The 26,089-nt window shown below is 39.2% G+C and overlaps 1 protein-coding gene across 2 annotated transcripts in view; it reads right to left on the minus strand.

Moving 5' to 3' along the window:
* Positions 1-2,979: 2,979 nt before the first annotated feature.
* The window catches only part of plod2 (procollagen-lysine, 2-oxoglutarate 5-dioxygenase 2), a 37,650-nt gene continuing 14,540 nt past the window's right edge, over positions 2,980-26,089 (minus strand). The window contains exons 3-20 of one of the 2 annotated variants that reach the window (XM_030756844.1): positions 24,966-25,102; positions 21,929-22,092; positions 19,286-19,398; positions 18,900-18,963; positions 18,558-18,655; positions 17,441-17,542; positions 15,394-15,519; positions 15,167-15,288; positions 12,324-12,428; positions 11,373-11,498; positions 10,770-10,911; positions 9,955-10,017; positions 8,633-8,746; positions 8,259-8,324; positions 7,953-8,057; positions 6,677-6,823; positions 5,866-5,991; positions 2,980-5,718 (exon numbers count right to left, since the gene is read on the minus strand). In XM_030756844.1, coding sequence (XP_030612704.1) covers positions 5,563-5,718; positions 5,866-5,991; positions 6,677-6,823; positions 7,953-8,057; positions 8,259-8,324; positions 8,633-8,746; positions 9,955-10,017; positions 10,770-10,911; positions 11,373-11,498; positions 12,324-12,428; positions 15,167-15,288; positions 15,394-15,519; positions 17,441-17,542; positions 18,558-18,655; positions 18,900-18,963; positions 19,286-19,398; positions 21,929-22,092; positions 24,966-25,102 — 2,076 coding nt within the window. In that variant the 3' untranslated portion in view covers positions 2,980-5,562. The remainder of the gene's footprint in view (positions 5,719-5,865; positions 5,992-6,676; positions 6,824-7,952; positions 8,058-8,258; positions 8,325-8,632; positions 8,747-9,954; positions 10,018-10,769; positions 10,912-11,372; positions 11,499-12,323; positions 12,429-15,166; positions 15,289-15,393; positions 15,520-17,440; positions 17,543-18,557; positions 18,656-18,899; positions 18,964-19,285; positions 19,399-21,928; positions 22,093-24,965; positions 25,103-26,089) is intronic. The other variant, XM_030756845.1, reaches the window with a different exon arrangement.

The following is a 26,089-nucleotide window of genomic DNA, read 5'->3' on the forward strand; positions in this document are numbered from 1 at the left end:
AGAAACAAAATTAGAATTATCAAAGATTTATTTAGGCCTTAGTTTCATTACAGCCCACTCTCCCCGGTTCCTCTCTTGTGAATCATTATGGACATACTGAGTGTGGGTGGTCATCTCCAGTACTGTGCCAAGAATCACAAACTAACTGATGAAAGCAGCAAGAAAATTGACTGTTTGACGTTTATCGACAGTCATCAACAAACACGACAGCAAGTAGCGTCATCTGGTATTTAGGCAATTTTCACTGGCTGTCTAGAAGAAACATTAGAGATTTGATGGTAGATTATATTTCATTTGTAATGTGTGAACATTGCACCAGATGATATCTTTAACGTGCTTACGTTTACAGCTTCCTGTGAGCAGACAATACAAAACTCTCTCACCTGGAGAGTTAAATTATTTCCATTTGCACCAGTAAGAATAATGAAACAACTGAATTGCTTCAAAATGCATCAAAAATCATCACAAAATATATTTAATTATGCACAACAGCCAAATTGCAGTCAGAATATTTTCTTAGCTAGAGAGATTGATTTCTGTGGATTTGTATTTGCATTTACATCTAAAAAGAAGTTGTTTTATATCTTCTTTGTTCTCTTATAACGTCTCTTTTTACTATGGAAAATGTCTGACATCGACTTTAGATGTGGCACAAACAGTCTGTACCCACAGGGGGGGCTCTAAACACCAGGCTCCCGTTGCTTCTTTTATGCAGCCACATTGACCTAAAACACGTAGCCACCACGTAGACTTGGGCACGCACACCCTGACACCAGAATACCCGACAACACCAGTCTTCTGCCTGCACTTCAACTAACAAAGTACAGGTTTAAATAAACTAAAAGATCATTCAAAGGACTCCAAAATAGCTCATAAAGGACATGTTCTGTCCTTTTTGTATGTTTTCTATAAACAGAGCTTCTGTGGCTTTAGAAAACTCCCATCTTCCATTCCACTTTTGTCTTTTCCATAAATCAATATCTGTCTGGGAGTGTGGGGCTGCTGATTGTTTTTACAGAGCGTTGCTGTGTAATTTGGCTAAATGGTACTTGCACCCAGTTTACTTTGAGATGGTAAACAGTCTGGCTGGTAAAAAGTGAGGGTGTTGATCATCTCAAAGCATGCAATCAACGTAATTGGTATTGTGGACTCTGAATGTATTTGATTTCTTACCTGGGAGATAGGCATGATGATAGGCTCATAATAATAAGTAGTGTTTTGGTTACAATAAACAATATGGATCACGTTCAATATGGATCATCTTGTCTTACCTGACATGTGGCATGAATTGGTTTTGCAGACTCAGAGTCTCATTTTCTTTTTATAGATCCCAGTAACGTTTTTTACAATGTGTTAGAGCTGCTGCTCTTGCCTCAAACAGGGGGTTTAAAAAAAAAAAAAGAAACAAGAAGAAATACTCCCACTCTTCAGCTGGTGATCTTTCCACACAATGATGCAAACTAGGATTTAATCAAAACTAGTTTCCCTGTATTTAGAGCAGTTTTTATAGAAAAGATGCCATCTAATCAGCGTCTTATTGTTTGCTTTGGAATGATGCATATGTAAAAATGTTGATGATGATCATCAAAGAGCTTTGGGCTCAGCAAAATACTTTGTTCTGGTGCAGGCACCCTTAAAAACAACAAGTAAACAGCAGCAGGCCTTCAAACTTCTGTGGTGTCACAGCTGTTGAAGATGTTGCTCCATAACAGAGGTCTCATACTGAGTGTTAGCAAATGATATAGATGAGGTCATCTTCCCAAGTTTTCAAACATTCCTGCATTGACTGCATCTGCTTATACACATAGTTCCTAAATGACCTTTGTTCCCTAGAGTCCAATTTGTGTGAAATATGAGGTTAAATGAATTTTACATCTTTTAAAGTGCACATATGTGAAAATAATGGACACAACTTTATTCGCACACATCCATTAATGCACAACATGCAGACTCAGCGGCATCAGATGTTTCCTACTGTATCCGTGTTTCATCCCAGTACTTTTCCACTGATGTCTAACTCACAATTGCACTGTGCCTGAACCGAGACACCCCCTCCCCACCCACCGCACCACACCAGTCAACCAACTGCCCCACCTCCACCCTCTTCTACAAATGTAATTTGAGATATGTACAGTATGTTAACCATGCAGTACATTTTAGATGTCTCACACACATGCATGCAGCTGGCCTTTTTGTGTGTCATGCCTTTGGGATCAAAATATCCTGCACAGGTGCTATACTCCTCAGGAATTATCACTGATTTTGCATGGATTTCAGATACACACAAACACACATTTCTTCCCAAACTCTGTCAGGAGCCTGATAGATTTTCTAAAGCATATGGCTAATGATAACTTGCATATTTTCACTGGAAACAAATCCCATGGAACTACTCATAGTTTCACTCCAAGCGCCTCCTCTCGCTGCTGTTGTTGTCCAAAAATGATTCAACACCCACAAATATAAGGGAGTTTGTTGCACTGGATGACATGCTGTTTTACTGTGATTAACATAGGCAGCGTCACTTATTTTAAGTGGGCTCCACATACACTGGTTTGGTGCCAAGAGTTTTCATAGTAGTGCACCAAAGATTTATTAATCCACAGCTGGAAATTAACTCTAGTAAAAATAACAGTGATTGGGTGCATGAGGAAATTAACTGCATCAAAAAATGGTGGAGAAATGTGGGGGAAATTAAAGCAAAACATAATGAAACTATATATTTGTGACTTACTATAAGCTTTTTTCAGTTGGACTGATAGGGCTGGATTTGGTGGCTCAACAGTATAAACACAAGAATCTAAGGATATATCTTATTGAACTTGGACAGTTTAAATAAATAATAAAGAGTAACTTAAGAATAGTTTTTAGAATAGAATAGAATAGAATGCCTTTATTGTCATTATACAGGATGTACAATGAGATTTTCTGTCACTTAATAGATTTTTCGCCTTATGGCACATATCAGGTCACAAGGCTCTTACACGTGGATTAATGCTTTGATTCATTACCCCAGGCGGTAAATGAATGACTAGGCAAATAGATAAACAGTCCATTAAAATAAGACAAACTATGGTGGAAACTCCTCATTATACCCACCAAGCAAGACTGCCTCCAAACCACCAGTTCTGGAAATGACCACACATAGACTGGCCCCAAGCACTTAAATTTCTACATCATTTTAAACACCTAATTCAAATCCTTTTGTTTGGTCAAGACCAGAGTGCTTGCCGGGGTAATGGCTAAATCACTATTTGCCACTGGGCACCCTGCAGTTAGTGGTGCACTTGAATTTACTTTGGGATAAAAGCTAAATTTCCATCTCAAGAACCATTTACCCTAAGTATGGGTATTCATTGGGTTAAACATGGTGAGTACAACCATCTACAACTGTTAAAACACAGACTCCAGAGCTGATTTTATTTATAAAAGGAGGAAATGACCTTAAACAACCTGCCTTTGCATTGAAAACACCCAGTCTACTGTATCCTACTTCTGACTTTAGAATAAATCAGGCTTCAAATATGTGTCACCATATCTTCCTTCTGATAAAGCCATTCCTGTGAGAATCTTCTGTGTTTGGTAAGGACGTTTTTTCCTGCATGCCTGGTTGGAATCAATGTCACCTTTCAGAGGGTCTGGACACAGGGCAGTTCAGGGGAAATGATGGCTACAAAGGGCTCTTTCAGCAGCTGAGAGCATTTCCTGGTCTGACCTAAATCTCCTCCTCCTCCTCTCCCTGTGTCTTTGCTGCTTCACAGCAGCTACTGAAATTCAGCCTTCATTCCAGCTTTACACGGAGCAAAAATGTGCATCTGGTCAGGGAGTTAAGCCTGCAAGGTAAATACATGGCTCTCAACGGGGGGAGGCAAACCTCCAGAGGCTATTGGTGATAAAAAAGTAATGGGATTTGATAGGAAGGTGAGAACTTAGTTTGTTTTTTTAATATATAATCTAGGTTCAAATCTAAAGTGGAAACTGTATTAGGTTTCTATATGGTAAACATGTAGTGATGTAAAAGCTAAAAATCTCTCTAAGCTCCACCTTCAACACTCCCCCTCCCCTGTTCTGTCATCAGTCTTACAAGCACCATCTGTACCACTTTCATGAAGTTGCATGTACATGTTTACATTTAGCCCCTAAGGTAAACTGAACTACTTTTGCACTGATGTACATCATCACACCACACCCAAGCACTTCAGGGATACTCCCTGCAGCAGAGCAGCACTTCAGTCCAAACCAGGCCTGATGGATATGTCCAGATGTGGAAAATGAACCGATAAAGTGATAAGACAGTGAAAGCTTGTCTGCAGTGGTAACTACATCCAGACATTGTTCTCTTGTGCCAGAAGAATCTACAAGAAGACAGCAGGTCTCAACGTTGAATTGTTAAGCATGTGAACTATCAGTCTGCTGTCTGGATAGTGAGTGCTTTAAATGCAAGAAGATTGTGCTTTCAGATGCTCCATTATTTCTCACAAGGTCACTGCAGTGGATGGACCCACATGTTGATTTGCCACAGAATTTTAAGCCAAATGCAACCATCCCATTTACCCAGACTCCTGAAGCTGGGATTTTGTCTCCTTTCCGGATATCACAATTTATCACTCATAAGGCAAATATGTTGAAGACTATACCACAGAGTGTCTGACTGTTAAAATTACAGTAAATTTGAAAACATTTATTATTCAGCAGAGTTTTTTTTTATATTGAATTTTTACAATAACTTAAAGAAAACGTGACTGAGTTTCCAGTCACACATATCTGTCAGGAAAAAAAACATTTTCAGTAAAGCAAATCAGTGTTGCCAATCTGCAGTAAAGAAAGAAGGAAAACCTTTCAAATAAAATGACATATTGATCTTCATTTAAATATAATTCTTATTGAAATCAGCTGTCTTTGCTGTGCAAAACTACCATTTTTTCTTTTACTGGGTACAAACCGAATGTTAATGTAATTAAGAAATATAATAAATAAAATCACAAATAGAACCTTGAGTGATTCAGGGTAGAAAAACACCTTAACTTACACTCAGACAAATAATGACCTTGAATACAGAAACATGTTAATTAGCACCAGTAGTAATTTTTGAAAGAATACATAAATTCAGTGACATTTTACCTGAAATACAATTTCATACAAAATGGTCATTTGCACAATCTCACACAGTACAGCCAATAACAAGCAAATCTACCAGTGTGCATGAATGATGGTTATCATGACAGCACTATGAAAATCATGACAATCTGCTGCACAGAGAATTCCTTGGAAGATTTTTGTTTTGAATCTAAAAATGAGATGGGAATGTGGCATAAATTATTACCCTGCTAGCACTTTTTTGCATCAAAACTGATAATTGCCTTTGTTACTTCCCTTTTCTCTCTACTCTCTTTGTGACAGAGATTATCTTTATGCAATTTTCCATCCTTTTAAAGCAACTGCTTTAAAAAAAAAAATCCCATCAGCAAAACAGCTTGAGCACAAAACTTCAAAAAAAAAACCCAAAAAATTTTGGATAAAAAAAGTGAAGCGTGGTCAAAAGACTTGACATCATAAGGTAGTTCAAGGATCAATAAAGGACACTGCAATGTAGCGGGTGCCGCTCGTGGTGGGTAGGCCTTCGTGGAGGTGAGTCAGTCGTCCCGGGTGCATGAAGCTCCAGCCTTTTCTCGGTGATTCTATGGAGCAGTTATACCGATGGAAACGGCAACCCCCTCCCTGAGAAAGAAAATTGGAACCATAAATGTGAAATAAATCACTGGACTGAGAATATTAAAGAGACAGATTATGCATGTGGAAATCTTAAGATAAAAATCAAATTTTATAATATTCATGTGACTCATCCCTCGTAATACAACTCCTTACCTGGAAGTCCATGCCTTTGTTATTGAGGGCAATGTTGATGGTGAAGGTGGAGGAGTCATGGTGGGGCCTCAAATATGCTTGTCTCTCAGGAGTGTATTTTACAACAAAGTTCATTACAGCATAACCCTGTGACGAGACGACAGAAATGCATTATTGGGTGTGTTGATGTACCCTCAAATAAAGAAGAATGCAGAGGACATAATTTACAATAAATTTCAGCTTTACAATATAGTAATACAGTACTTATATATTAAAGTATCCACCAGTATTAACTTATTATCATGAGGTTACTACTGCTTTAAATTTAGTATATAAAAATTCAAATGCATGGATGTCACCATTTTATTGCTAGCAGGTTTTGATAGTGTTTCCAGTATATTACTATGTTATTACTAATTGGTTTTCCCTCATAGCCATACATCTGTTTCCATATTATCACCCCTAGTTTCTGCCCTTTATTACTCAGTGACTTAAATTTCAGTGTAATATTACACAGCTTAAACCACAGTTCATATAAGAATTAGGTATTACTTAAGTGTTACTTTGGTAAGTAAATGGTAATAACTTGCATTTTCTAGATTACTACGCTCCTTTCCACTTTATTACCCCATCATTACCGTTGTTATCAAGCTGTAATAGAAAGCGCTACCAGCGTATTTTTCAGTGTCATCCAGTGGAAAATCTGTCATGTGCTGTTAAGATTCACGATCAAGAATACCACAAACATGTATAAACAGGTCTTATGACAACAATGAACTTTTCTGCTGTATTAGCTCAGCTTTTGGCAGAAAAAGGTCGGGTTCATACCAACCTTTGTATAATAGCCAGAGAAAACTTTTAATGTGACGGGTGAGATGAACTCTCGGATGAAGTGTAGCCACTCTTTCTCAAACCCAATTTGCTTCATGTGAATGTCGTCCGTGGGCACAGTCTCATAGCCTCCAGCGATCCGCTTGTCCTGAGAAAAAGGAGAGAAAACAGAGCACGATGCAGTGTGACTAACGATGGAACAAATGACCCACTATCCTCAAAGTGTGTGTCCACAGTTTTCAAAGTGATGGTGATTGTGATGATGTGCATGTTATTTTTTTTAAAAACCACAGGCTGTTCTGCTGTCTGCCTGCATGAGAATTAATGACCCATTCAGGTCAATCCTCTCCCAAACAGCGTCAAAGTATTTGTACAAATATAATCTCCTTGGCTAACTTTGAGACACCATGAATTAGACACCATTAAACTAAAACACAGCTGTTTATTTCATTGTATTCAAAAGGCCAATGTAGAGATGACAACACTAAAGTCATTTTTCAACTATATACATTAATCATGTCTGTGTGTGTGACTTTTTGTGTCATAGCAAAGTATAAATATGAAATTGCAAAAATCTAGCTAGCTAATCAAGAATAGTCCATTTGTTACACCTGGATGACAGTTAACCCACAAATGACTGAGAGACAGCTTGAAAGTATCAACAGTAGTTAACTGATGTTCAGTGTTCGGGTAGTTTAACAAAATTAATTTTCTCTATCTTGTAATTTAAAAAAAAAATTTCTATAAATTTTTTAACCATGATACAAATTACCTTACAATGTCATTGCAACAATATTAGCTTGCTAGCTATTTAACCGTTATTACTGATAAGATTGTCTCCTTGCTTCTGGCAACATGTAATGGGTATTTGTCTTTACATATTACATAAATGAAACCATCAATTTATGATTCTAAAGTATCCTGGTTTCATTTAGATATTAGGTAAGACAAAGCAGACAAGTTAACTCAATCTTCACTATCTTGTTTATGATCACAGTGCAGCATTTTCATTCTATTTCTTTTTATCTTCATGTGACATTTAATGTCTTTTTGTCCCTGTTGATAAGAGGTCAGCAGTTGCATCTCAGGTTCTGGCCTCTCCAAATAATGACTCTGTTGTTTTTTGGCTCCTTCTGAAATGAATCCAGCACCATTGATATTTTCATATGGTTATGGCCTCATAAAGATGTATAAACATAACTACAGAAAGAATAAGAAGACTGTGTGCCCGCTGTGGTTACACTTCTGTTCAGTGAAGCTGAGCTAACGGTACTCACCTCATGTCTGCCTCCAGACCATGAACCGTAGTTCTCCATCTCCTCAACTAATTCATCACAAAATTTCTCTGAAAAAACTGGGAACCAGAACACATCTGGACATGGCTGTAAGAGACACACAGAAAGAGACTGCTGAGGATAGACATGAATAACACCTCCACCCTGAGCTGTAGTAATTGTAACGTAATACCGAGATATGGTAAAACCAGATGTTGGGATTTCTCTGCGACATTATGTCATCCAATTTCCCTCTCAGTCTGTATCTGTAGCTTAAAGACATGCAGGTACACATACATAAATACAAACCTCCTCCAAGTAGTTGTCAGTAAAAATTCGAGTGTAGTTTGGGTGGATGTATTTCGCTTTCCAGTCCTGTAATTACAAAGAATTTCAGATTAGTGGCTATTTTTTTTTTTGGAACATTTTCTGACCTGCATTCCTCACAGTGGTAATCTCATCTCCCACAGGGCAGATCCCAGCTTGCCAAATCCAGTAGTAAATCATAAAGCCTTACCAGTCAAGAGCCTTATCACAGCAAATTATTTCAAAATTGTATCACACTTGTAATCCTTCCATTATTGTTAATAACCTTTACAGGTGGCTGTTGTTTATCTCAGCTATTCAGGAAAAAATAGCTTTTTTTGGTGGTTGAAGGATAATGAGAGATCGTAATGACTTACCACAGGGTTTTCAAATATCTGCCACAAGTCATTGTTGTAATGAGAAATGTTATAATTGGCTGTGGAAATGAGCCTCCCAAAGTCGTGACGGTTGGTTATGTACATGAAGACTCCCTGCAGCAACCAGGAAAAAGTTGAGTAAGTTTCGTAAAAGTTTGAGAAGAAAAAGATCTCTGATGTCTCACAAACAAGAGTTACTTGTCTACACAATCATTGTGCATGCAGTTCTAGAACACATGAATACTAATCAATGGTTAACGCTGGCATTAAAAACTGACGAGCTGATACTTGTGGCAAATGACTAAAAGCTTCATTTGCAAAAAACTGAGAATCAAGTTGGATTTAAGTGTGCTTAAACACACTGAAATCATTATTAAACTCTACATTCAAACAGACAAATGTCATATAAATAATCTTAGATTATTTATGGGTGTTGGGGGAGGGTTGTAGAGGATTGGGAACAGGGTATCATGGGGCAGGAGAGGAGAGGAGTGGGAGAACAAGAACAGAGGGGTGCTGGGGAGGCTGGGACAAAGCATATCCAGGAATGATATTCCCTCTACAGTGAAGCACGGGGAGGGCGCTGTGTAGGAGGGGTTTGGACTCACTATCAGACTAGGCTTTGTGTTTGATGAAAATGAATAAAAAATTAAGGCTGGTTTTGCAATCTCTTTGGTGAGTTTCCAAATTGCTAATGTGCAATACATCCTGTGAAAACTGTGATTTGGACCAGATGTTTAGCATGAGTGAGGGGAGAGAAAAAAAAAAGAAATTCTTTGAGCCTAGTCTGAGATTAGTCAGTGTGTTTAGAAAGAGCAGCTGGTAACGTGTGTGTTGTAGGGTTTGGATGTTTGGGGTAAAGCATCAGGACAGGGGAACTGCGTGTGAACTAACTCTCCAAGCTTTTGTCTCCTCCGTGATCTCCTCTTGGAAGCATGAAAACAGAACAGAATATGAGTCTTTCTCTGTCTAGCTGAGACAAGTTTACTTTTAGGCCTAAAGGCATCACAAGAAAAGTCAACATCAATTTCCAAAGAGCTGCCAGTCATCCTAATTTCTTATGCAAGGAAACAGGCAGCAAAATAGGCAACTCAATAGGAATTTGTTAGGAATTTGTAATTCCTCAATTTGAAAAACATACATTATAAACTCTTAATCATAAAACTCCCAATGGTGAATTCAGTGTAGGGAAAATTTCTATGTATAGTTTATTGAAAAGTTTGTATACTACATGAAATGAACCATGGCTTAGACCAGCTTCTGAGTGCTAACCCATTGGAAATGGATGTTTTGTAAGCAGAATAATCAAAACAAATGGAAACCTTTGGGGGCCTGAGCATATGGAATGATTCCGGAGAAGGGGAGTCTTTTTCTCTGTGACTGGTCTAAAATAAAGGAGAAGCATCATGTAAATAAGGTGACATGAATGATTTCAAAATAAAAGACAGGGTGACAGAGGAAGTATGTCACATACATAGGAACTCAGGAGGAGAGGAAACGCGCCTGCAATGATAAAGTAGCAAGATTCCCTCTGAAGCTGATGTTTTTGTAGGTTAACGTGGGAGCAGTGCATGCTGGGGGAACAGGCCAGGCAAACCAAACAACATACTGTACACCAAGTCTGAATCAGACACGGTAGTTGCCAAGTGCTGAGTGCAGGTGACACAAAGCAAGACTACGTAAAGTGTTTGCAAGTGAAGAGAAAAATAAACCCAGGACAGGAAAGACCATTTTTTGTCTGGTAGCCAGCCAGGCACTGGTTTTACTGATTGTGGTCATGGCAAAGGTTAAAAGAAAGTAAAGGATGATGGGATACAAGTGGAGCAGAGAACCTTAATGCACCAAAGAGACACTATAAACACAAAATAGTCATGCCTTGCTGACAAAGACATTTTAAACACTCATACTTGCCAGTGTTTGGTTTCCGTTGAGCTGTTGACTTTTGTTAGGTGCAAATTCATTGCATATTCAAACTAACTCTGTTGAATCTTTTCAATACATGTATATAGAATTTATTTGCTATAAATATACCTAAAGTTACCATGCCCTCATACATTCTTGCTGTTAAAGTAATAACATTTTATGGCCAGTAATACTATGACATGAATCCTTAAAGATGGAGGTTGTGCCTTCTTACCATTTCTCTGGCATTTCTACACAAAGCCATATCTGGGTCCAGTTTTTCCAGAACAAAGTAGTTCCGTTCTTTCAGTTCATTCCTTAAGGCACTGCCCTTGACAAGGTATACATGTGCCATGTAAGGAATGTTCCACAGACCCCTAGAAACAACAGGATATAAAGATGGGAAGTACTTATTTTGTATTAACCATCACAATTTGAATTCTTGGAATGCATTCATACAGTGTGTGTGTAAGTGTCTGTAGAGTGAGCTGTGTGGTAAAATAATGCCATCTTAATGAAATTTTAACTTATTTTTAAGCAAAGTCAGTCAGAAAGAAAAGGTCAACTTGACTCTTTTCACATCTCAGTATTTGATAATCAAATCACTGTTCGGGTAAACTTTAGCTTCACTGACTGTTCACGTACGCTTGCTAGGCTTAGGGCTCATAATGTGTCTTGCATTTTGTGGCTAAACATGAAGGAAAATTGTTTCAACACAATGGCAGGAGATTTATTCATAGTTATGGACATGCTCAGCGATCCAGTGCCCACTTTTGGTTTGTGAACCATGAAATGCAAAGCCATAACGTTGTTTACCCTTATTGCTCTTGTGACTTACACGCGTTTTCTCTGCACAATGTCAACATAATCTTCAGAGCGGGCGTAATAACCATCCAGACTCAAGGCTCCCCAGAAGTTGGACCACAGCTTGCCGTGACGAGTGACAAGGGGGCCAATTATTTTTCTGTTGGAAAGTGGGAAACAGAATGGAGCAATGGTGATTCTGTCAGGGCAGCTAAAACTCAGTGAAATCTCCCAGGCAGGCAACCACCTATCACACTGGGTCACTTCTGGATAAAATCTGCATCTAAAAGATCAAACTCTGGCTAGATAGTATACTTTATATTCTACTGCCAAGTCAGAAACAGATCACAGAGAACCACGATGCAAACCACACCAGTACATCATGCTGGATGCAATTCAAATAACTATACTTTTTTTCTATAAAAAAAAAAAAAAAAAAAAAAAAAAAACTGGGAAAACTTCAGCAACCTAACAGAACCATAAATCACATTGTGGCTTCATATGGATGTTACAGTATGCTAATAATGGCAATCTTTCTTGGTTAAGATAGATTGGATTTTTCCTCCCACAACCCCTGTGCCAACTGAGAATTCCCATGCTGCCTTTAAATATCCGTGAAAGGCTTTCGCTTTGCATGCCGCCAGTCACAATACCATGCCACAGCCACAGTGACATCTAGTTTATGGGAAAGTTTCTTTAAGATCATGAGCTTCAGAAGGGCAAAAAGAAGTTGCATGTTTGTTTTTTGTATAATGCAAAGTGGCATTTCAGGGTTAGTTCAGTGGACTCTTTTGCTGTTTCCATGTGGCCAGGGAAAAACAGGAAGCCAGAGCAGCCTATTTTAAAACTTTCATTCACTCAGCTGTAATGTTCCTGTGGGTTAGCAACTTGCGGGATAAACTAAATGGCTCGATGATCACAACAGCTACCAAGAAGATCCGAACAGACTCTATTGTGGCTTCTATTCCAGTTACTGTGTGATTACCTGTTTTGCTCAACGAGGAGCTTCAGTGTCTGTCTGTTGGTCAGCATGACATCAGAATCTATGCTGAAGTAGTAGTCGCATGTGGCGTCCTGACGGCAAAGGTCCCTAATGAAATTAAAACACAGACATGGTAGAGAAAATAGTGTGTTTTCCAACCCAGAGCTGATTAAGGCCAATAAAAGGCTTCGAATTAATCACTGTCACAGTTTTAGATTTATCAGCTTCAAGGTGTAATTTTCAGTGGTGGAGTCAGACTCTCACTGTCTTTAAACCTTCAGTGAATGAGGCGATTTCAGAAAATTAGAGACTCCTAATAAACCTTAGACTTCTTCATTATAGGCCTGTCCTGACCAATGCTTCCAGGCATACTGTACCTAAAAGTATTGGTCAGAGTCAAAGGGAAAGAGTTTACACCTGTGTGTGTGTGTGTGTGTGTGTGTGTGTGTGTGTGTGTGTGTGTGTGTGTGTGTGTGTGTGTGTGTGTGTGTGTGTAAACCCTTTTATATATACCGTATTTTTCGGACTATACGTCGCTCCGGAGTATAGGTCGCACCAGCCAAAAAATGCATAATAAAGAAGAAAAAAACATATATAGGTCGCACTGGACTATAAGTCGCACTTTTTTTTGGGGGGGGGGGGGGGGGGGGGTTGATAGAATCCGAGACCCAGAGCAGAAATTCCATCTTGAACGGCAATTTAAAATAATAATGGATTAAAGAACAGGACGAACACGGTTACGCCTACGTTATGCTAACGTAGCACATTCAGCTACATGACGCACAACGAACACGTGTTCGGTATGTTAACGTAACATTAAGTTATTCAGATAACCATAGCATAAAGAACATACTGTCACAGACTGAGTTATAAGTTCTTGATGTGTTAACGTTATAGTGTTCAGAATTCCTATTTAGTTAAGGCAGAGGCACTCTTACACTGCAGCAATAGGATTAACTGAGTGTCCTTAAATGTGTAATGACTTAGAGGCTGCAAAGCTTGTCAATCATTCTAGTTACCTATAATAGAGAGTCTACAAGAGAACATGCTGGTGATTGGCTGAGTGCATGGGGGGTGGGAGTGTGGGCTGGGGCCCGCGTGCGAGAGAGTGAGAGAGACGGCTGATGAGCACTGCAGTAGTTCCTAGGAACAGTTCTGTTGTTTTGGCGTTGGATACGGCCTACAGTAGCCTGTGTTTGGTTCCAAATAAACAGCAAGTAAACTGGCACAAGCTTTCGCTGTGGTCTGTTTGAGGGACGCTACAATACTAACAAGTTAACCAAACCATCAATCCATTGAATTCTTCATCCTCGGTGTCACTTCTAAACAATTCCGTACACTCCGTAGACGAAGCGCCGCTTCCTCTTCTGTGTCGCGTTAGTCAGACTCGTCGTCAGCTGCAGTTCCAATTATTCCGGCCTTTCTGAATCCCAACAGGATGGTTTGTCACTGAAGCCCATGTTTTCTTGATCCATCCAATGACTTCCAGGAAAGTTGGGTGGCGCATTCTCCCAGTTGCCGTTAAGCTGTGCTCTCCATCCATCATCCACTGCGCCCACAGGTTACGCAAGACTGCCTTAAAGCTGCAGTTCACGGAGATGTCAAGTGGCTGGAGTATTTTGGTTCATGTGTTATAAATGTCACATATACGTCGCTCCGGAGTATAGGTCGCACCCCCAGCCAAACTATGAAAAAAAGTGCGACTTATACTCCGGAAAATACGGTACTGTATATAATTTGGCAACTTCTACAACCTCATTAAGGAAGCAACAGTCTCCATCAGATGCTGTCTATAGATGCTTATGAGACCTGCTCAACTTAGACGAGACATTTTGGACCAGTCCTCCTTATGTAACCATTTCATTTTAACAATATTTCTGGGATGCATTGACTGAACAACCCTCTTCAGCTCATGTTACAGCATCTTAATCGGGTTAAAGTCAGGACTCCAACTTGGCCATTCAAAAATACAAATTTTCTTATTTTTTTATACCATTCTGTTGTTGATTTACTTGTGTGCTTTAGATTGTTTTGTAGCATCACCCAGCCTCTCCTAAGTGTCACACATTCCTGTAAAACCTCTTTTTAATGGTTTTAAATTCTTTGTTCCCTCAGTCTGTGAAGTTTGGCTCTCTTAGTGCCTTTAGGCCCTAAAGGTGAATTGCAGCACCAAACATGATGCTTCCTCCACCATGCTTTACACTTGGGGTATGATAAAATTTTGGTGTGAACTGCCATTTTTCCTTCAAACATGACATTGTGGATTTTTGCAAATAAGTTCAACTTTTTTCATATCTGTCTACAGAAAATGATCCTGGAATTGTTGAGGATTGTTTTGCAATCTTTTTCTGTGACTTTTTTTTTATATTAGCACATTTAATGTCTAGTGTTTTTCTTATAGTTGACACATGAACAAAGTTTTAGTAGGTCAAGATTTCATTTTTACATATTGTCAGGATTGCATGTGAGGCTTTTGGTGCAATAAGAGTAGCAGTCTTGAATTTATTCCATTTGGACAAACCAGAAACTATGAACTCACTGACAGTGAAATGGAGAAGCACTGAAATGGTAGTTACTTGTCAGTTATATTAAAACATACCCTGCTTTCCTTCTGAACACTAATAGGGACTGTAATTTAAAAAATCTACACCATCTATTTGAAAGAATGTATATTTAATGTATTTCTGCAATTTCTTCACCTTTTATATCCATTTTGATATAAAAGCAATTTAGAGGTTCAAAGGTAAAGCATGGTTAATCAGCAAACACCATAGCATCCTTTAATCTATTTTACTTTAAAAAGCACAGATTCTGAGAAATGATAGATTTATAATAATTATACATACATGCCCATGTTTCTGGCCTCTCCTTGACTCAAAATTTCTTCTGGTCCCACAACTTTGAAACTGCTGAACACATTCCTGTTCTCTTCCCAGAACCTCTGGATGTGCTTCTCGTGGTAAACCTCCTGAGCAGGGAGCCAATATTAATGGATTAACAGAGACACCACATACTGTGTAAGGAGCCATGTAGAGATCTAGGAAAAAAAAAAACTTCAGCTGCATCCACTCACATTGTTGTGAACAAAAAGTTTGAGTTTATCCTTTGGATAATCCAGGGTGAGCAGTTGCTGGAAGAATTCAGGAAGAAATGGAGTTGGCTGCTCAATGAATACTCCAATCAGCACACTGGGATACTCCTGTTTAGATTAGAGAAAAGACAAATTATTTATATTTTACACAAGTGTTCTTGGCAATGGAGAAGTAGTTTAACATAAATCATGAATGATTTTGACATTTCAGTTCTTACATAAGTGAACCATGAAGCCAATACAGCTGACACTGTGTTAACTTTATATACTTGATTTTAATTCAGCAATGTTCCTTGGTTATTATCTTTGCAGAGTGTTGTGCTGGTTTTGACATTTTAAATGTGTAGTTAATGCATTGCAATACACTGTGCATTAAATTACTGGTCATCTCCTGCTTTTAGAGACATAGCCATTTGATTAGTACTGTAGTTATCTAATAAAATTCCAGGAAGTGATTAAACACATTACCAACACATGGACAAAACAATTCCTCAGTAAGTTGGGGAAAGAAAAAAAAAGAAAAAAAAAAAAACCCAGGAAAATAGAAGAGAGGAGGACAGACTTTCCCATGACACTCAGCTCCAGCCCACACAGCTCAGTCTGGACTTTTGATCCTCTTGACCAGTTCATAGCAAAGGTCTGGGCCAATGATGAAAAGGGATCCAAGCCGAACCATCTAATTTTCAAGTTCCGCAGTGACTGTGTTTTAGGCACAAGAAGGGGAACTCATCCATCAAGCCAATGTGAGCTTGAGTTGTTACAGAAAAGCAATAGAGAGACAGAAAAGCGAAAGGAGAGCAAAGAGCTAAACTAAAGCATTTCTTATGTTAGAGAAAAGCGACACCTAAACACTTGAGACATCATTAAAGAAAAAGTGGCCTAGACTGGATTGTTGAGTCTTTGGTGGTGTAACTCTCAGTGTCATTGCAGGGCTTAAGTACACAAGTACAATAAGAACCAACAAGTACTGCCTGCAAACTGGGTTTACCCCACAAGAAAGGTCTGGATAGTATGACCAAACTTTCCACATGACCTGATCTTCCAGCAGTCCCTGTCCCAAATAAACAAAGGGGCATGGCAGAATGAATGTCCTCTCTAAAGTGCCTATTATTGAGTTGGAGCAGGGTTTTCTGCATTCACTGTGAAAGGTCACCAATAGAAACTTTCACAGTGATGCCTTTCATGTAGTTCGGTTTGTATTGAATCAGCTCCAGTTAAACTATTAAAGTACATTTATGCAACCTGTAGGATTACAGTAAATTTATTTGTGCAGCGTGAAGACTTTACTGTTAGTGAACAGTGAAAACATATTTTGCTGCACACTGGACAGGTTTCCCCCAAACTATTTTTCAGGTAAAAATGAATAAAGGTGAACTGAGATCTTCTGTTGGTTTTAGAGCTCCTTTCACACAGAACGAAGCAGAGTTTGGCAACATTCTTGACAGACATAACCGCACAGCAATAGACATTTCCTATTGCCTGCCATTCCTGCTGGCTATATGTTGCACAGTTGAACTCTGTGACAAATTTTCAGTGAAACCGCTGTAAGTCACTATTGTGGATAAAACCCACACTGAGAAGCCCGCTAAAAAGACAGGCTGGTCGACAGTGACACCCCTTTAAATGAGCCCTTCTGAAAACCTCAAAAGCCATATCCTGCAAAGCAGCTGTACAGTGCTTCCTCTTGCCCAAGTAGTTCTCCTTGCACTTATGCTCGTTCAAAATGGTCCAAAAGGGAGAATAGGCACATAACATATTATTGCTGGAAAGACAGCGTTGCACCAGCAGTCTTGCTTATCTGCTGAAATACCAAAAAAAAGAAAAAGGAAAAAGAAAATCTGGGCCCTTCTACTACTGTCTAAACAGTCATTGATACATGGGTGGTTGATGCTGGGAGACCGTCTGTATGTGTCATTCTTTCCTGTGTCCAGAAGAGAGGCTGAAGACAAACTTTCCACAGCAGCTATTTAAAAGCAGACTAAAAAAGGGATGGCAAGTAGACAAAAAAAAGACAGTCTGAAGCACCTACGTTTAACTGAGAAAAGTCCAGAACATCATCATCACAGTGGCTACAGCCATGTTCATAGTTCCATGCGTTGGGAACATAGTTGGCCAGGTAGTTCAAATACATCTGTAAGAGAAAGCATTCAAAGTAAATGAAAAGACTTTTTTTCCCCCCTTTATGCCTCAGCAGAGGTCACATTTTTATGATATGTCTGAATATCGTAACCTGGAGTACAACTGTGGACATGGAGATTTATTGTAAGAATGTGGCATGACTGGACAGATTCACTTGCAGACTAAAGGCCATGGGGTGATGTATCATCTACAGAAACTGAGGCTTGGAAACAATGTTATCATTCTTCATAACTTTCAACATATTGTTAGCACAACCATTGCTGCTCTGTATTTAGTATGAAAGCATATAATTTCCTGGTTGCTACTGTTTACCAGTCTGTTATTGTAGACGTTAACGCCGTGATCATGTAGCTGTCACCAAACTCAATTTGGCAAAGGTAACTAGAAAATGAAAATGAACTAATGGTCTGACATTCAGCTAGGCAGCTCACTAGGCCACATGTACTGTGATCTCTCATTAAAAGCTTTTCTTCCAGCTGTCGAGCCCTCTGGGAAGAATGACTCAGCAGTTTGGTGGGTTTGGTTCTTTAACAGGGAAGACCAGACAGACGCGGTTGGCCGTAGAATGACACAGAGGAAGGAAAAGACCAGAAGACAAGGTCAACAGAATGATAGCGAGCATCCTGGTTTTTAGCTTACTTAGCGCCTCACAGTGATGTCAGCTGACTGATGACAAAAAAAAAACAAAAACAAATGAGAGCATTATAGCCATCTTCACTACTGAATAATGACCCGCCTTTTATGTCTAGGTAGCTGGCAAGTATCACATTACCAGTATATATATAGTGGAATTTATACACTGAACAGTAATCAGTCATGATGAATGGCAGTTGGATAAAATCTAAAAGTCACGTGCCAGCATAAACTCATTTGCAAATGGGAGGAAAGCATTTGATAATTACACCCAAAGCCAGTCTCACAGGGGAGCATAAACATCTTAAAAGTATCTGTTCTGTGCCATGAGTGTGCTATATTAGGTGTGTCCTTCACTGTAATTTCTTGCTCACTTTGGTGTTTCCGTTGCCATGGACAACTACTGGCAGAGAGTCGTACACCGTGTTTCTAACTCTCACTCTGTCCGTTCCAAACTTGAGAAGCACTTCATCTGCCAGAAAAGGGGAACACAAGACATTTTAGGCCAGGTTATGAAATCGGATTTACTGCACGGGCGGGAGCTGCGAGGATTTATAACTTACAAATTGCCAATCCTACATGTTTGCTGAAAATAATCCACAGATTGTGGTGGCACAAACATGTTGGTTTATGGGGTCTTTTTTCACTTACACAGTTAATATTATACAGCTTCACAGAAAATTTTATTATGAAATAAAATGTCTTTAAGTTCTCACCGACGGCCCCGTTCAGGTTTTGAAAAATCTGGCACTTGTGGTCCAAAGTCATATTGAGAGATTCCTGTAAGACAAGAACACAAAGAGCTACATTTAGCCATCCAAGATGTGTTTTCAGATTAAATTAAGATGTCACAGCTGTGATTCAGTAGTGCACAGTTTACTCCTGTGGGTTGTCTTCTCTTATTGCAATACCACATCCAATTTATACCTCTTGCCAAGCTGTTGAACTCCCATTACATTACTCATAGAGACATGGCAGATGTTGATCCAGTCATGATCAATTCATCATGTACGTAGTAAAAAATAAATAAACAATGGCGGCAGGACCCAAATCGCAGATTTAGAGACTCTTTGGACCCCTGAAGGGGACACGAGGTACTTACTCGCTTTAATGGATCCAGGTATATTTTAGTGTAGAAGAGCTGGTCATCGTCATTGTCATGAAGGTTCCACTGTGAAACTATTCTGTTTATGTATGGGGCATACCCAATTATACCTGCAAGTAATAAACAGTGTGAAACACATATCCAGCAGTAAAATATAGGGTGAGAGATGTTTACAGGGGCATACACGAGTGGTAGACTGTTGGTGACAATTATACTACATCTGCTGGCTCTATGGTGTAGGTCTAAATACTTGGGAAGCCTGGATGTCTTAACACAGAGTGTGACTTTTGGCATAAATCCCAAGCACACACACAAGACATGGGTAGGGACTTTCTCTTCCCTCAGTGTAATCATGGGTAATAAGAAGGGTGTAATCTTTGTGTTATGACCAAGACAACTTACTGCTAGCTGAGCTTCTCAAACTGAGTTTGGTAGTATCTCGCACGCTATAAATGTACATTCTCATGGCAATCTCTACTCCAGTTTCCCCCATGCCTCCTCTTTTTCTCCCTCTGTTGCTTAAGGATAGTGACCACAATAACAGATTGCAGGGTTTGACTATGTTGCTGGGTTGCTCCATTTTGCATCCTATCATTTAAAAAAAAGCCTCAGACACTGTAAACAAGTCGATGGACAGACATGACATAATCTAAGTGGCAGGAATGAGAAAAAGTTCAAAAGGAATCATATTTTATGCTTTTAAGCTTATACTGCAGATAGCCAGTCTGCCTCAACAGAGCCAGGAAAAATGCTGGGAAGTGCACGCCTGTTGGACACGTTCAGTGCCTTGCATTTCTCTACTAGATGAGACAGCATAAAACATTCTCAGGAATGAAAACACAATGAGAAACAACAGTTCACATTTTTACGATATATGTACTTGGACAATGTTTGAAATTTAAGAAAACACTTGCAACGTTTAGAGCTAAATTCTTGGGGTTTCAGGTGATGAACTTTAACCGTTATTAATTCTGTTTGTGTGCGACCCCTTACTCTGCTTAAATAAACACATGCAGCCACACACAAACATAACCCTATCTTTACTGTATCCCCAAGACACTAGACTCTCTGTGACAAAGTATGTATCCAGATGCTGCAAAACTTTCCCCAATGGTCACTTGGGCGGTAGAGTTAGGAACACAAACAAAGCCTACAATTTTATACAAACTGTGGCACATTCAGGGGCCGAAGACAAATCCACATGTCATGTCAATGACAATGAATGCTAAAAACAGCCTCTGATCAGTCGGAGACAGCCGGGCTCCAATATGGGAGGTCAGACCACGCTGATGACCACAAGGAAAGCAGTAATTCAGTGTACTGAAGAACTGGCAGGACACGGCTGACCGTGCCATTCGGATTATACATGAGAACATACTGCTACTGTTTCTTTCCTAAAAATGTCTGCACCCCCCCCCCTCATTTCACATCTTCATGTGCGCATTCACATGACTAGAAACATCCCCACATGTAAGAGAGTGTCATTACTAAAGAAAAGAACCCATAGCACGCCATGGGCTTCTCCCACCTCCAGTGCACTGTGGACAGGAAATACCTGACAGATCAAGTTTACAAAGAAAATATACTTCCATTTTACAACAAGAGATAATAAAAAAAAATCCAGTGGTATTATATTTTAAAACTACCACTGGGCTGCAGGTCTCACAGCTTCTCCACCACTCTTAACTATAATAACACTGAAGGTGCAATGCAGTGTAACTTCCTGCATTCCAGCAAGGCTTACAGGTCTTACAGAATGTAAAAATCCGCTTGCCCACATAGAAGTTGGGTGTGTTTACAACCAAGCATAAAATATAGGTACATAACATAAACACAGTGGGTATCATCTGAACCAGTTTCTGTGGAAACCACTGCTGTAATGACCCTAATATTGCCTTCAGATTTTTTCAGTGTCCAGTTGTCTGACACAGATAACCATCACCCTTAACTAAGAATGTTTATTCTCTACAGATGCATGGATTATGTCACTTCAGGTAAAACATGGGTGACAGGGTTGTGTTAGAAACATTATTTTTACATAGCAGGCACAGAGCAGCAGCTGCCTTCAGGCAGTGTATTCAGATGTAGGTCTGCTCTGTGAATTTAAAACCACAAAAGAAGACTTATCACTTTTCCTTTTAAAATATTGCACAGCTCCTGCAGACAGCTGTTTTTGGTTTTAATAAAAGTGGATTATTTCTGTCAGATGTATGTGACACACATGACTTAAAAAAAAAAAAAAACACTGCTGAAATGCTTTTTGTGTAGATCAGGGCTCTTCAACTCCAGGCCTCGAGAGCCCCTGTCCTGCAGGTTTTAGATGTGTCTCTGCTTCAACACACCTGAGTCAAATATAGAAGTCATTAGCAGGACTCTGGAGAACTTGACTGCATACTAAGGAGGTAATTCAGCCATTTGATTCAGGTGTGTTGGATCAGGGACACATCTAAAACCTGCAGGACAGGGGCTCTCGAGGCCTGGAGTTGAAGAGCCCTGGTGTAGATGCACCTCTAGAGAAGGTCTAATTTAGTCTTTTGAACTCACTTTGTGTAACCACTTTTTATTGTTACTGTTAACACAGAATGATTTCAGAGATTGGACTTAAAACGAGACAAACAGCTTTTCATATTAGGAACCCACCTCCAGAGTTGAGGTAGCGTTTGCCACTGCGGACTGAGGGGTACTTGTCAGCTAGCTGTTTATCTGGCCATACCAGCCCCTCTGCAGCAAAGAGCACCTTGTGATTGGATTGCTGAAACTTCCTGAGAATTTCTTCTGGTCCTCCAGCAAAGATAAGATCATAGCTAAAAAAAAAAAAGGGGGAGGCAATAAGACGAAATACAACAGATCATTTAACCTTTCAAATGCATCAACATGTTTTATCTTACATCTGACACACTGCCTAGGCTTCTACTTGCCTGAGACTGATAAAATCTGAGTGCAAACAGTAGACATTCTTCAGGAGAGAACACTTGTGTAGCCAAGCATTGTGGATTGTAGTGCTAGGCATTTCAAAAAGTGCTGTGCTTTGTCAGACACCAAGGCACAAAAGCACATAAACTGTGCTGACGCATGCATGGCCTATGCAGGCCTGGGACAGACTGAGGGGAAAAATTGCCAGCCTCATTACATAGCCCTCATGGTGACTTGTTTAAAAGTATGCTATTATCCAAAGGTCAGATATTTTAGTATGTGGAAACTCTTAATATTTCTGGTGATTTTATTACTTTGAGGTGTGAAGTCATAACAATAAAAGAGGCGATTCATTTTAGTGACACCATTCCCAAAGTAATTGCTTATAAAACACTTTCTACTAGATGTGGCTCTGATTCAGAGTTGTGAGCCTGTGTACTTTAGTCTCATATTTAGGGGAATTCACATGGATTTAATTCTGAAACCCATTTTTTTTCTAACGGCTTGTGTCGTGCGATTAAGGTTTATCACTGCACCAAGCAAAGTGTAAAACAATACCAACAAGGCATGCAGCTTTGTCCAGGAAACCAACTGCCTTTCACATTTATTTCTGTGAATTTCCTGTATTTACTTAAACCTACTTATATGTCTTTTCAAGATGTTTAGTAAACTGTGCCTGTAAAGGAACGTCATATTGTGTTGTTACAATTGCAAACTTTGGTGTGACTGAAAACTGTGCAACCTGACTATTGAATATTAACTAGGATTGGTTTAGGTTAGTAGACTCATCAATACCAAACTAGCAGTTGAATGTAACTGGTAGATGAATGATGAAAGGGATGGGCTTTAAGGTTCAATATGTTGTCTGTTCAGAGATGCTTTTCTGCATACCTTGGCTGTAGCAACTGGTTATTTGAGTTACTGTAGCCTTCCTATCTGCTCGAAGTAGATTGACCATTCTCTCCTCTGACATCTAGAATCAACTAGGAATTTTCACCCAGAGAACTGCTACTCATGGGATATTTCTTCTTTTTCTGGCCCAGTCTCTGTAAACCCTAAAGACAGTTGTGTGGGAAAATCCCAGTAGATCAGCAGTTTGCAAAACACCCACACTGCCACATTCAAAATCACCTTTCTTCCCCATTCTGATGCTCAGTTTGGACTTCAGCAGGTCACCATGACCACGTCTGCATGGATAAATGCATTGAGTTGCACCTGTGATTAGTTGATTAGATAGCACTCAATAGAGTGGCCAACTGAGTGCATGATGCACAGTGTAATTCATAGTGTATTTGGAAACCCATAGCATTTACAGTATATACTGCTTGTCCTTGCTCCATTATGTTTTCCCAATTGCTGCAGTAGCTTTCATCTTAGTCAAAGCCACCTAACAGGAGCAAACATATCTAGAGATGCTTATGCAGTAATTAGAGAAAACGATTGCCTCATGAATTTAAAACCACCATTTCTTTAATTTCTTCCTGGCTTTACAAAGGTGTACTGTTTGGGAATGAGAAAACCCATTTAGCCAGTTATATTTTCCACTGTGAAGCACAGTAGCGATTACTTTACATGACCAGTTTCTACCAGTTATGAATGTGCATAGACTGACTGTTACATAGCTCAGCTGCATTCATCATTCTGCCTGTGTATCTTTTTTGATTGCATGCAATCGCTTTGATTCCAAGAATTCGGCCGATTCTGATAAGCACAATTTCAGTTTTAATTACAGTTTAGCAACTAAATTCATCATAAGGCAAAATGTAGGGCTTTGACTGTATCAAAAACAGAAACTGTCAAAACACCCAAGGTGGTCCAGCAGGATTAGAGATGTTGAATTACATTTAACTGGATCCTAATCTTCAGAAGTGCAGAGGCAGTTGAATATACTACAGTCATTTCCTCTAAAAGAAAAAAAAAATCCAATTACCTGTTTCAAGGGTGTGACAACTTTGCACAGCAATTATGGCGAACATTATTCATGTGACATGGTATGGCAAGTATCATCATCTTTTGCTCTATTTAAGGAAATGTGGCATGCAACGCTCTTATTATTCTCAACCACTCAAATTTACTCAGTGAAACTTTCCATTTGACTGCAAAACTCATAATTCACTTACCTGCATGGGAGAATTACTCTCCTCATATATTTGGCATTGCTCTATAATAATGCCTTTGCAAGAATGGTGCACACATAAATATGCAGAAACACCTCTCACTCAGGAAATATGGCTTTCAAAGCAATTATTATGGTCTGTGATTGAGGAAAATTAGTTATAATATCTAATTTATAGCTCTACATAGCAATTAAAGGTGTTTAGCTTTTTTTTTATACCGAAACAGAAAACAAAAATCAGATGAAAGCTCAGTCAAACTGATGGTTACACAGAAACTGAACAACAAAAGAGAAAATGTACCAAAGACATATCATAAGGAAGCAAAAATACATGATCAAACAACTTCATCTTTATTTAATTTATGATATTTATTGACTTTAAACAAATATAATAAGAATAAAGGCCTTTGCTTCTCTACTGCATTCAAAGCATGTCTGTCTCCCAAATATCTGCTGGGAATATTCAGTGTACCTTACATCTGCTGAGGCTTACTCATGCTTTAAAATAAGCCAATCAGACATATTTTCAATAATAATTAAATTATTTAATTTAACAGAAAATGAATTGGAATGGTAAAGGAAAGGCCAGTGAAAGGAAAAATAGTGCCGATCTCAATTTCCCATTAAGCTCAATAAATCAGAGCATACCTATCCACAATCAGGACAACAAGATCCTCCTGATCAGCCAGAGCCTCCATGGCATTCTTCAGTAGTCTGACTTTTTGCCCTCCACCAATAGAATGACCCACATCACCGCCCTTCCATGCTTCTCCCATTCCCAACACCTGAAACAGAACACAGGATGAGCCTGAAACTGGCTTGACACCAAAAAATGGCCTTGCAACACTCGAAAAATGCCTGTCTTGTCTGGCAGTCTTATTTTGTATAATCTGCAAAAAAAAAAACATCCCAAATGTACAGCAAGATTGGTCACTATTAATATAAAAGCAATTCCAAATCTTTAAAGAAGACGAGTTAACAAAATTCAGTTAAAGATGTGCACATTTAGGAAAAACATTACCCTTAATATTGTTCAGTCTACACAACTGCTAGAAGATATCAGCCTGATTATGGCTCCATATAGAAAACGCAGGGAGTCGTCGTGTGATAGAAATGAAAATGGGAGTGTTGCAAGACAGCTGATGTCCTGGGTCAGTTGCCCTTTGTTTTTGAGGTTTTTGGACTTGTAAACTTTAGTTTGTAAATATTCTGTTGATTCCTGGTTTGCTTAGTGTTTACATTATTTCTTGCTGAAGTAAATTTAATCTTGTTCTCAGCTGCTAGTTGCTTAAGTTTAGTTCTCCCTCAGTGTTGCCCCCTCCTGTGTCAAGTCTCCTGTACTAAGTTTATTCACGTGTCTATTTTTTTCCACTCTTCCTGTTTTAATTTGCTAGTCTCCTCTCTCATGTGATGTATGTTCAGTTTTCCTTTCCTTGACTCATTAGTTGATTCAGTTTACCCGTGTCTCGTTCTCCCCAGCTTTCTCCACTCACTCTAATTACCCTTCTCGGAGTATATATAGTCATTGTCTCCCCTTGCTAGAATGTCAGCTTATGTTTCTGCTTCTGTTCAGTTTTCCCTTTGTGTCTCCCTATTTCAGTACCCTCCAGCCCTGATGTTTAGCCTCAGTTTAGGTTTCAAGTAGTTATAGTTTTCAGTTTCCTTTGTACTCTATGTTCCACGTTTGCTCAAACCTGCCACCAGCCTTCAATAAAACGGCACGCCTTTAGTTCGTCTCAATCTGCCTGCCTTTGTGTCTTGCATTTGGGTCC

Source organism: Archocentrus centrarchus, chromosome 20 (genome assembly GCF_007364275.1).
Source record: "Archocentrus centrarchus isolate MPI-CPG fArcCen1 chromosome 20, fArcCen1, whole genome shotgun sequence".
Lineage (NCBI taxonomy): Eukaryota > Metazoa > Chordata > Actinopteri > Cichliformes > Cichlidae > Archocentrus > Archocentrus centrarchus.